Source organism: Apteryx rowi, unplaced genomic scaffold (genome assembly GCF_003343035.1).
Source record: "Apteryx rowi isolate R43461 unplaced genomic scaffold, aptRow1 scaffold_259, whole genome shotgun sequence".
NCBI lineage: Eukaryota > Metazoa > Chordata > Aves > Apterygiformes > Apterygidae > Apteryx > Apteryx rowi.
In genome coordinates, this window is record NW_020448963.1 from 1,039,694 (window position 1) to 1,050,785 (window position 11,092).

Here is an 11,092-nt window from a genome sequence, read left to right on the forward strand (position 1 = left end):
GGCAGACAAAAAAGCCCTGCGCCACCTCTGCCCCCACACAAAGCACGTCGGGGGGAAGCGCTCGCTGCTCCCTCGTCGCCGCCACCTCCTGCACCGAGCGGAAGGGGGGAGCGCAGGGCTGGAGCTGTGCTGAAATAAAGTGCAAACCTGGGCGGGGGGAGAAATGGCCCCTTTAACGTGAGCTCTCACCTACCGCGCGGGAGCAAGAGCTGCAGCGCAGCGGCCACGGCTGTTGCGGCGCAGCGACGAGCTGGTCCCCGAGGAGGGAGGGGGACGCATCCTTCTGTGAGCTGTTAGCAGGGATTAAAATACACGGCACCCAGAATAAAACACATCACCTTGTCTCAGCTGTGGCTCGCTCCAAGTTTTATTGCCAAGAGTCAAAACACCTTAGTGTGGTGCTACCGTGCCCGATTCCCTCTTTGCTCCTTCCGGGGGAGCAGAAGGAGCTGGCAAACGCAGGCCCCCGTCCTTCTCGAGGGGAAAATGAAGGCAAAATCCAGTTGCTCCTCCAGGTGGGGTCTCTGGAAAACAAGGTCCCTTCCTCGGCGCAGCTGGAGTCTGAACCGGTGGCCCCAAAGAGCTGGCGGAGGGGTGGGCGAGAGGCGAAACACCAGTTCTTCCCAGCAACGAGCACCTGGGAAAACAAAACGTGTATTTTAATAAAGAGCAGGACTGGAAACTCCAGGCCCTTTCCCTCTCTCAACACTAGGGCTCAACCCCGCGTTTCCCCCGCCGTGGGGCAGGCGTGCGGCTCTGCGCGCTGGGGCTGTGCTCCTTCTCGCGCCGGCAGCGTCGCTATTGCCGCGCCCGCGGCTCATCCCGGGCGGCACAAGTCACACCCGGACGGCCAGACCGGCCAAAAGCCCTCCCGGCCCTGCCAAAAAGCGCAGGGCATCGGCGGCAAAACACCTCCTACCTCGCGGGGGTCCCCAAAGCCACCTCGGGGTTTAGTTTTGGTCGCGCGCCGCTCTGGGGCGCTCACCCGACATCTCCTCCCGCGCAGGGATCCTCCCTCGCTCCCCGTGTCGGCAGCGCTGTGCTCCTCGCTGGGGCCTTCTGGCGCTTCGCTGCATCAACACAGCGCTGCTCGTGCTGAAAACAAAAAAAACCAAAGGTTTTTATTAGTAAAAGGGAGCAAAACTGGGACGAGACCATCACGGCTCTCCCCAGGGCCCCAGTTCCCAGCCCCGGCTCCTGCCCTGCAATCTCCAACCTAACAAACTGGGACCCGGCTCTCTGCCCTGGAGGAGCCAGGGATCACGGCAGCTCCCCAAAATGACCAGCCTGGCAGCAGCAGAGGGCTCTGGGGCGCACCGCAAGGCCCAGGGGGACGTTTCTCCCTCTCCCACCCCTAACCCTAGACCTTGGCCGTGCACCGAGTCACGGTCCAGCCCCCCCCTCCCAAAGCACGGAGGGGAAAGGGCTCAAAGGGGACATTTTTTGCAGCCCCGGTGCGGCGCGGCGCTGCAGGCACAGCCGCCGGCTCGGGTGCGCCGAGCCTCCAAAACAGGAGGGCATCCAGCAGCGATCGGCTTTGGGCGGAGGAGCTGCATCACCAGGGCCTGGCTCTGCTGGGAAAAGGCGATCCAAGGGGCAGCAGCTTCTCCCAGCGACCCTTCCCTGCTCATAACTGCAGGGAAACCAAAGCTCTAGGAAAAACCCACCTAACTTCAGCTGCTGAGAACCGGCGAAGGGAAAGAGGGGAAGAGGCGGGGGTTTGGGGGAGCCTCCTGCTCCGGTGCCGCACACCTACACTCGTGGCCGCGTGCGCAGACCCTGCAGGGAACCCGGCCTGGAGGGGGAGGCAGCCCTGGCACGGGCGCCTGTTGGGGGCAGCTGCCAGCGCTGGCCTTCGGCTAAGAAGCAGAAGAGGTTCATTTTTGCCCGTTTTGCTCTTTGCTTACCAGGTTCTCTGGCCTCCAACGCTGGGGTCCGCAGGGAAAGCAAGATCCAGTCGGTTGTTGCCGCCGCCGCCGCTGAACTTCCTCCCCGGGACGCGCTGCGAGGGACGAGGAGGTGACGGGCAGGAGGCAGAGAGAGCCGGAGCCAGGGGAGATGCCCGGAGCCGCCTGCGACCCCCAGCAAAGCGGCGCTGACGTCTGAGCTGCCAGGTGCTGCCCGGCCTGAAAGGGAAGGTACAGAACTTAGAGCAGAATCAATCCTCCCTCTTCTTCCTCCTCCTGGCCCCGGGCCCTCAAGAGCACGGCTGGGTCTGCACCAGACTTTTAATTAAAGCTTTTACTTTCTAACAAAAGTCTTTTAACTAGACCTTTACACCAGATTATTTAAGTACACTTAAATACACTTAAGTACCTCAAATCTCTTTGCCGTTGTCTCCCGTCACTCTGCTGCCAGGCCCTTTCAGAAATGGTATCCGGGCTCCCCAGGCATCAGCTCGGGATCCACCTCCTGCAGAAACACAGAGCGCAGCGGAGGTCTTGGCACCCCTCTGCCACCCATTCGTTTGCCATCGTCTCCCCCTCCATCACCCCAACGGTCATCGTCACTTCTCCTCCTCCTCCCTCCACCCAGCTCTCCCGGGTATCCCCCCACCACGCGGCTCTTACCAGGGTCGCGGTCCGCAGGCATCGGCCTCCTGCCCCGCTACAGCTGGGCAAAGCACATCCGACGCGGGCTTTTCGCAGGGCGCCGGCAAGCCCGCGCCTCCCGAGAGGCTGCAAGTCCATCCGGAGCCTGTGAAGCTCCGGCAATGCCTCGAGCCTGTTGCCATCCAGTTCTTTTTCACAAACGGTGAGAAATATTAACACCGATTCGCTCGAGGGCCTCCCAGGAAGGCAACGCCGCTAAGCCCCAAGCTGGAGAGGTGCATGTGCACGCGCAGGGGCGTAGCAGTGGGGTGCACAGAGAGAGAGACGGGCTGGTGCCCTCGGTCCTCCTGCACCATGGCATAGTCCCGGCCCGTCCTGAGCGCAGCTCAGCGCTCCCAGGGGAGCGAGGGCCCCGAGCTCCTGGCTTTGGACCTCCCGCATCGAGCCACGGGAACAAGGACACTCATCCCCAAAAACAAAGCGGTGCAGAAGGCAACACGGCAGCTGTGGTTCGCTTCCCCCCACACACACACTTCCTCCCTCCACAGCACGCAGCCCTTAAGACCGTGAAACTCCCTCTGCAAACGGGCTCACGAAGGCAAGGCCGACGCGGGGGCTTGCTCCGGAGCGCGACAGCGCTGGCGCGGGGCCCCAGCGTCCCCTGTAGCATCACATGCCAGCTTGGGGACGAGGCAGGGACTGCCAGCCACACCAAACTTCTAGGAGAGAGAGAGAAGCTGTTGAAGGGGGAAGCGGAAACTAGGTCGTTCATGCTGTACGTTCGGAAGACGCTCATTTTCTGCCCTGGGAACAGGGGAGGATCCATCAGAAAAGCATCCCCCTCCAGCCCCCCCCTTACACACAGGGTAACCGTGCTACGGCTCACGTGCAAGGACAAGGCAGTCAGCCCCAGCGGACAACACTTCTCCCAAACTACAAGAAAGGGCCACCAGAAAGCCCCAAACAGTCGATTCACACACTTCAACCTAGGGTGAGAGGAACGAGACTTTATTTTGAAAACGGAGTCAACCTCGAGTCAAAATCATTCCAATCGAGGGAAGAGACAAACAGAGCAGCAGCAGCACTGCAAACTAGTCCCGGAACAACGATAGCAGAATCACTGCGTTTCCAAATCCTCTGGCAATGGATTCCTCTCAAACATCCGGTTCATTTTCCCTCCAACTAGTCACCCCAAATTTAACAAAAAAAAAAAAAACATCAAAAACAAAGTCGTAGCTTGTCTGGCACCTACCAGTCCTCAAACAGTTACAGTAAGGATCCCGAGTGCTGCCGGTCTCTGCGCGGTGCCAGTGATATGAACAAAGGCTCTTCCTCCCATAGGGAGCTCAGTCGGATTTCTCCTTCTCCTTCATGTGCAAGAAGACGATGCTGAACATGAAGAGGCCTACCATCATGGAGAAGGCACCGGCATAGTACGGATATGCCGAGGGGATGAAACGTTCATACTGCGTGTGCTGGAGGGGACGCACAGACACCTAGGAAAGGAGAGAATGTCTCTTGAGTTTGGCAGTACGCAATAACAGATCAAGATAATCTCCTGCACACAACTCTACCACCCTCTGCTCTTCAGTGCCTGTTGCTTGACTAAAAAGGCAAATGAACTATTTATTTTTAGGACAGATCACTGGTTTCCTCGTTAGCTAAAAGCTTTCTGACATGCCCCTTGTATTCTAAAAGCTCCAAGTTCTCTACTTTGCAAGAAACATTTGCACGATTCAAGTCCCCCCAGCAGTAAGACTACCTTTGTGCTGGCATTCTCAGCAGCTGCACAGCATTTCCCCAAAAAGAGGCAACCACAAAAACAATTTTCTTGTGAAGCCCATTTCCACATCTTACTAAAGACCTCAAAAAGGCAAATCGAAAGATAAGGAAGTCAAAAGTGCTCAAATTCCTTGCACATTTAAGTACGCTGCACCCCAATAATAACTTTAGCAGATATCCCTTTCTTCCTGCATGATAAATTCCCACTGTACGTACCTGGGTGGAGGAGTACAGGTGAGTATAACCCAGTCGGTTATAATCTACTTTAAACTGAAACACTCCATAGACATCTGGCAGCTTGAACTGCACGCTGTATTTGCCCCCTAAGAAAGAGAAAGCAGCAGTGCTTAAGTGACACAGAAAACAGGAGGAGAGAAGCTGTGGAAGCCTTCTCCTTGCACCAGGTCTTCCTCGTTACAAATACTGCCGCGCCAAGAGGCAAGAACACGTAAACCCAAGGCCGGAGAGGCGACAGAAACCTACCATTTCTCTTCAAGAAAGTCCGGACAAACGGATCAATGCGGACAAACTCCAGCTGAATGTCGTCTCCATCAAAGGGAACCCACTTCCCGTCAGAGAGCTTTTCGATGACAATGCTGTACTCCTGAAACAAAACCACAGTGCATTAATATTACATAAGATTAATACCTGAAAAACAGACATTAAAAGACAAACAACGCCAGACTATGATGCTAGAGAAGGGAGAAATTTCAAGGTGACGAGGGAATTCTCCCAAATTTCTTTTTCCAAAGCAGATTAGGTATGTTTGCCCTCTTAGAAACACAACTGAACTATCAATGATCAAATCAGCTCTCAGTGGCCAAAAAGTAAGTAGATACAGATTTTACAGAGACCTGAAATAGCTCCAGCTATACTTTTCAGCTCCCTAGGCAGCCGAAACCTGAAAATATCCTCTCCAGTACAACAGGTTTTATAGTTACAATCTTTAAAGGCAATAAGGTGTTTTTTCCAGCTTGCCAAATGATACGCTTTGACTTTACTTTCTACAGCAGTCTGAAATCTCTGTATTGAAAGACAGACAAGCAATGACCAAGCAAAAGCTCCAGAAAAACAAAAACAAAAAAACCCCACTACTGAACATCAGCAACATTTAACAGAGAGGTCACAGGCTTCTCCAGACCAAGACATTTAACGCATGACTGTGGCCACTGTCAGCTCTCTCAGCACTAACTCATGGAGGCACCGTCTGATGGAAGTGACGCCGAGTGAATGCCAAGACTCTCAAATTTTTAACTGGAGAAGCAAAGACAAATCTGCTTCCACGTTTCTTGCTGCCCAAAGAACATGAACACGTTCCAACCGCATCATCCGCAGCCTTACCACAAGATCAGTGACAGTGTAGGCATTCGGAGGCGCGCGTTCTCCCACGCGGTGGTGAGACACCGCTCCAACACGCAGCACTCCCTCTTCCTTGAACACCCAGCGAGACAAGGCAATGGCCAGCTCGTAATTACCAGTCTGGGAATATCTACAGTTGAAGAAAGGCAGAGAAAGTACGGCAGCCACTCTGAAAAACTACAGCACATGCCAAAAACCAAGCCATTAATGGATCTGAAAGCAGCACAAAGCTAGCCTAGGTCTGAAAAGGGAATTACTTTCCAAAGCACTCCCTCCTACCAGGGCAAAGGTACATATCACGCACTCTTTACATTCCCGCTTTCTGGTACAAATTATTGCTCCTCAAGCATCAACTTAAGTCTGCTGGGCAGTCACTAAATACGGAGAAAAATATTTTTAAAAGAAATCCAGCGCTTAGTTTATGCCTTGCTTGTTAATGGGACATGCTTGTGCTGAAAGGGGGATGTGACACAGAATATTATGCACATCATAGTTGTGCCCTCAAGGCTATCAATTGCATTTGCAGAACCTTTGGATGTTCTGGATGCAAAAACAACCTGATGTTGTAGACAGGAAAAGCTACCAGAGGAAAACACACACCTTGGGCTAGTTAGCTAGCTTACCTGCACCGAAGTCAAAAGAACACAAGTCTTTACTTTCTTCAGGAAAGTACTCTGTGTATTTCCAATAGCACAAATAACTGCTGCCTGTTTCCCAGGATTTTTGTGATCAAACAGCTCCCCAGACATTCCTCAGCCAAGGATGCCAAGACGTTACCGTACCTCTTGGAGCCAGGAGTAGCTTTCTGCACAGCAGAATTGAAGAAAGCATCACTAAAGAAATCCAAGGAGCCACTGAAAATGACACGGGCGTTGTTCCTCGCTTGGAGTCCAGCAATCAGAAGGGTGTTCTTCCCAACAGCATGGGGATACTGAAGAGGGGCAAATCCAAATTTAAAATAGCATTTAGACAATTCAAAGATGGTTAAAGACAAGTGAGTCAGTCTCTAGGCCATCGGATTTCATTACTGCCACAGGCTTGCTGCAAGGCGGCACACTCTGACCATTGCTAGCATGGCCCAAAATTAAGCGCAGCTTAGAAGCTGACTGCCAAGAATAACCAGTAACAGGATTTGCAGTCTTTTTCCTCCTACCTCACTGGCTGGAATAAAACCCTTCAAAGGAGATATACTTCGATTCCAGCATAGTCTTTATTCTAGGCTGGCATTTCTTCCAAAGCATCATTCATGCTGCGCATTTTCCCAACGACAAAAAAAACAGAAGGGAAGAAAGATTCCCAGAGCAGTATCAGGAAGCAGACGACAGCCTGACACTTTCAAAATCAGGAGATGAACCGCCTGAGAATTTTGGCACATTGCTGAAACTGAGGGTGCTAAGTACGGCCCCAAAGAGGAGAAAAAGTAACTGAACGTACCTGAGTAATAGGCTTATCCGGGAAGAAGGAATAAGAGGTAGAAGAGCCGGTCAGGATGTCGAGTACCAGCGGGTTGTCAGGATCAGCCACCATCCTTACAGGGAGAGGCACAGTGAGCAGCAGGAACACCCCCTCAGCCACTCAATCCCAGAGGAACAGGCATACGCCACTTAAACCGCACAAACTTCCTCGCTCTTTGAATTTAGCAAGACACTTGCAGAAACGTGCATACTTAGAGAAATCTACCAGGGCAAAAATAACAACCTTTAAATCTTTCTTCCAGATATAGAATCGAGCTTCAGTAATTTACATTAAGAAACACTGCAAAGTCAACAGCTAAGCTATTTTGGGAGGTTTTCTTTCTATTATCATCTGAAATCAAGAGAGATTTCATAGCACAAAAAACAGAAAAGCCTAAAACAAGCGCAGCGTGAAGATGAGTATCAAAAGGCTTTATTCACTGTCTGTGCTGAGAAAAAAAAACAGGTAACAGGCCAGAACTAGGAAATTCAGTTTCACTCAATATGTGTCAACAAGTTAAAACTAATCCCATTTCTTGCAGCAGGTCTCAAAAGTTAAGAGTTGCAGCTGGCTACGCTACACCCTTAATTTACAGAAACACCAGTATTTTTGAAATGCTTCCCCACCAACAGCTTGTCCTATTACACCCTCCCTTCCAGCCCCACTTTGCAGGTTGCTTACCCAACTCCTCGGAAAAGGATGGGATTCAGCGTAGTTTTCCCCACGATAGTGGGAGCTTTTAGTAGATTTTCAGCATCCGCAACTATAAGCGTGTGCTGGGAGGAAACAAGAGAGATCTGTGTAAATGCAGCTGTCTGGCTTCGGAACACTAAAGCACAGGCAAATGCTTTTACGCACACCTTATATAACTTCTATGTTTTAGAGCGGTGAACAGTAGTTTCTTTTTTATGCAAAAATTAATTTCTTTTTTTTACAGATGACTGAACAGTTTTTGGAAAAGGGTTACGATTCGATTAAAATGCAGAAAAAAAAACATTTTTTGTTTCATTGTAATTACGATCAGATTAAACATGCTGATACATAAGGAAATGTAAAACACCTTTTGATAAAGAAAATATCGTTGCTCATTAATTACCATCACCTACAGGGGTCTGACCAGTTACTTCCCCATATCCAGTCACTTTCATCTTTAAAGTAGGATGGTTTCCATGTACTGCTTAAATAGTTTCATTTAAATGAAAATTACTAGAATCTGTTAAGTTCAGACCTCAATCTAGGTTTAATTTTAAAGTATTGACTGACACTAGAGCAAACTGACACTAGGAAAAAAAAAAACATGAATACATTAGTAAGAAACATCTCCCCCAAGAAGGGTATCAGCTACCGCACGCGTGCTTGGACGCCCTGAAGAAGAAAAGCTCTCAAATACTTAATTCCCTTGAACATAACTGGAATATCAGGTAGCTCTTGTGAAAAGGAGGCACTTCAAACGGTGCCACAACCAAAAAGACCGCCAAAAAGGCTCAACAACACGTCAAGGCAGCACATCAGAGGACTGTGTACATTTCTGTACGGCTCTCTCTCGACAGTATCTGGGACTAAATATTACCGTTGCCACATTTAAAGTGTCACACTTAACATCTTCGTTCCTAACCTCCCAGAAATAAAACCAGACACACTTCACGAGCAGGTGAAATCCCCCTCTCCCATCCTGGAGCGGTTCAAAATCGCTCACTATGCCCACTGGCACTGCTTGAGACACAGTAACAATTTGAAACTACTCAGGGCAGCAGAAAGATCAAAATCAGGAAGTTCAGAAGGACAGATTTGAGAGCAGAGATCCCAAATGTGCCCGGCATTATGTTTTTTGGCCTGCAGTCCTGACAGCAGCATGGCTGAATACTGCTAAATGACACTACTTGAGACCTTCTTCGGAGCAAGCCAGGAGAGCAGAGAACGGAAGGAAGAACAAGAGGAAAACAATGACAGAAGATTCATCTCCAAATCTCACACCTAACTGCAAGTCGCTTCTCGCTAACAAAAACATTAGCTGCTTCACAAAATGCACTCTCTCCCTTCAAGTACGGGGCACCCCCAGAATATTCAGACAAAGACTTTTACCTGGCCTGGGTCCGATATATCGTAGTTATGGTGGTCTATGACAGCTGTCCTTTCCTCATCAAACTCTATCCCACACTCACTACCCAGTTCTCGCAGAGGGTCCCCTGGAAGGACAAAACGGATTCTCGGTTATGCAGCGTGCTCCGAAGGACACGATGTCAATCTGAACAGTCAACACACAAAGCAGGTACAGCTTGGAAACGCGTGCTCAGCACCCTATTAGCCAAACCACTCGCATTCACAACCCCCCTCGGCTCAGTTCCCATTGAAAACGTAGCTAAGGCAGAGGTTGAAGGGTTGTGAGGACACAGAAAAAGTTCTCTTTTCCTCTCCAGGTGTGAATTCCTACAGCACATCTACAAAACTCAAAGCTAAACAGCTCTGTTCTACAGACCCACAAGCTGTCATCAGCTTTCCTGCAGTAGCTCAAAAAAAGGGCAATAAGCCATTCACTCGTTGCAGGAGGTAATTAGGCAAAGGTACCCGTTACACAAAGTAGCTGACACACACCGATTTGCTCGTGACGCTACCTTCATCTGACAAGCATTTGTACTCACCGATGTCCGAGCTGGCAGCTACGAGGACGCTGCCACCACCATCGATGAAAGCAGTAATGGTCTCCACATTGATGTTTCCGCCAAAATCTGAAAACGCACACCAGAAATTCACACCTCTATCATCTGCCGCAGCCTCCATCTCAGAAATAATCCCAAGCATCCACAACTAAAACCACGGCAACACACCGGATCGCTCTGATCATGGCTAGAAGAACCATCATTACAGCAAAGGCCTGGAAGCAAGCTCGGTTAACCTTAACTCTACCCCCAGCACCATCTCATCTTGGGTAGCAGTTACCAGCTACAAGACAGACTGAATGATATCAAAAACGCATAACTTTCTTAATATTCACAAAACACTTTGAAATCCCTTTTTAAAAAATGCCACCAAGCTACAATAGTGCTCATGCTTTTCCTTCGTGTATTTACCTTCTATAGACGGCGAGAAGATGATCAAGTTATCATACAAAAATTCCCCGTATTTTATAAGGGACAGGCCAGCGTCGTCAGCCGTCCGGAAGGTGAGATCAAAGCCCCTGTCTGCAAAATTGACAACCGTAAGCATTTCACAAGCTAAAAGAAAAACATCAACGTAGCATCACAGCACTACACTGCCACGTCCAGAGCTCTACAGGGCTTGGAGGCATCAGAACTTTGCGGGAGCGTCACTGAGGCGCCCCCGGATGAGACGAAACGGGGATTAAGCAGCCGAAAAGCTCTTTTGTTGCTACCTCTGTTTTCTTCGCCTCCTGCTAACACGACCGGACCCGGCCCGGGGACCCCGACCGCCTCCCTCGGGCCCGGCCCGGGGACCCCAGGCGCCCCCGAGCCCTACCCGCCAGGCTGCGGAAGAAAAGCGAGTGCGTGTCCCGCAGGTTGCCGTTCTCCAGCAGCACGAGGGTGCGGGGTCCCCCCTCCGCCCCGGTCGTTGCCGTCGCCGTCGCCGCTGCCGCCAGGAGCCACCACAGAACGAGCGCGGCCGCCGCCATTTTCCCTGCCGGTCGCAGGCTTCCTCCCGGAAGGCGTCGGGAGCGGAGCGCCAATCAGCGGCAGGCGGCGCACCGGCGCCCTCCAATCTCCATGGGACAGCTCCGCACTGCCGGCCAATCAGCGCCGCGGCGGGAGGGAAGGAGGCGGGCCGAACGGCTGAATGAGATCGCCTCCCGGCCACCGTAGGCGCTACCGGGAGGGCGGCAGGGCCGGGGCGACCCGGGATAATGGCGGCGGCGGCCGCCGGGTCCGGCCTCACCTCGCTGCCCGCCGGGGCCACGGCCTGGGTCTCTCCACCCCGGGCCTCTCCGCCCC

At 51.6% G+C, this 11,092-nt stretch overlaps 1 protein-coding gene across 5 annotated transcripts; it reads right to left on the bottom strand.

Annotated features, from left to right (window-relative positions):
• Window positions 1–349: 349 nt before the first annotated feature.
• On the bottom strand, window positions 350–10,808 carry DDOST (dolichyl-diphosphooligosaccharide--protein glycosyltransferase non-catalytic subunit). 5 transcript variants are annotated; one of them, XR_003253766.1, is made up of 16 exons: window positions 10,623–10,808; window positions 10,217–10,327; window positions 9,788–9,874; window positions 9,231–9,334; window positions 7,830–7,924; window positions 7,128–7,221; window positions 6,476–6,624; window positions 5,676–5,823; window positions 4,818–4,938; window positions 4,551–4,657; window positions 3,805–4,048; window positions 2,571–3,268; window positions 2,317–2,412; window positions 1,908–2,126; window positions 986–1,095; window positions 350–637 (listed from the first exon to the last, which is right to left on the bottom strand). XR_003253766.1 is itself a non-coding variant. In XM_026067413.1 (11 exons), exons 1-11 carry the CDS (start codon window positions 10,774–10,776, stop codon window positions 3,899–3,901), a joined length of 1,320 nt encoding a protein of 439 aa, XP_025923198.1. In that variant the 5' UTR covers window positions 10,777–10,808; the 3' UTR covers window positions 3,540–3,898. The 5 variants fall into 5 exon arrangements, 1 of the variants encoding a protein (XP_025923198.1); XR_003253765.1 differs by having other exon boundaries at window positions 2,571–3,271; XR_003253768.1 differs by having other exon boundaries at window positions 920–1,095; window positions 2,571–3,271.
• Window positions 10,809–11,092: the final 284 nt, after the last annotated feature.

Bases quoted from the DNA above. Each gene is read 5' to 3' on its own strand.
- DDOST (XM_026067413.1), bottom strand. From the start codon at position 10,776: ATGGCGGCGGCCGCGCTCGTTCTGTGGTGGCTCCTGGCGGCAGCGGCG. The intron at 9,875-10,216 runs GTAAATACACGA...GTGCGTTTTCAG, and splicing joins CTTCTCGCCGTCTATAGAAG to ATTTTGGCGGAAACATCAAT. The intron at 6,625-7,127 runs GTACGTTCAGTT...GCCCCTCTTCAG, and splicing joins CGGATAAGCCTATTACTCAG to TATCCCCATGCTGTTGGGAA.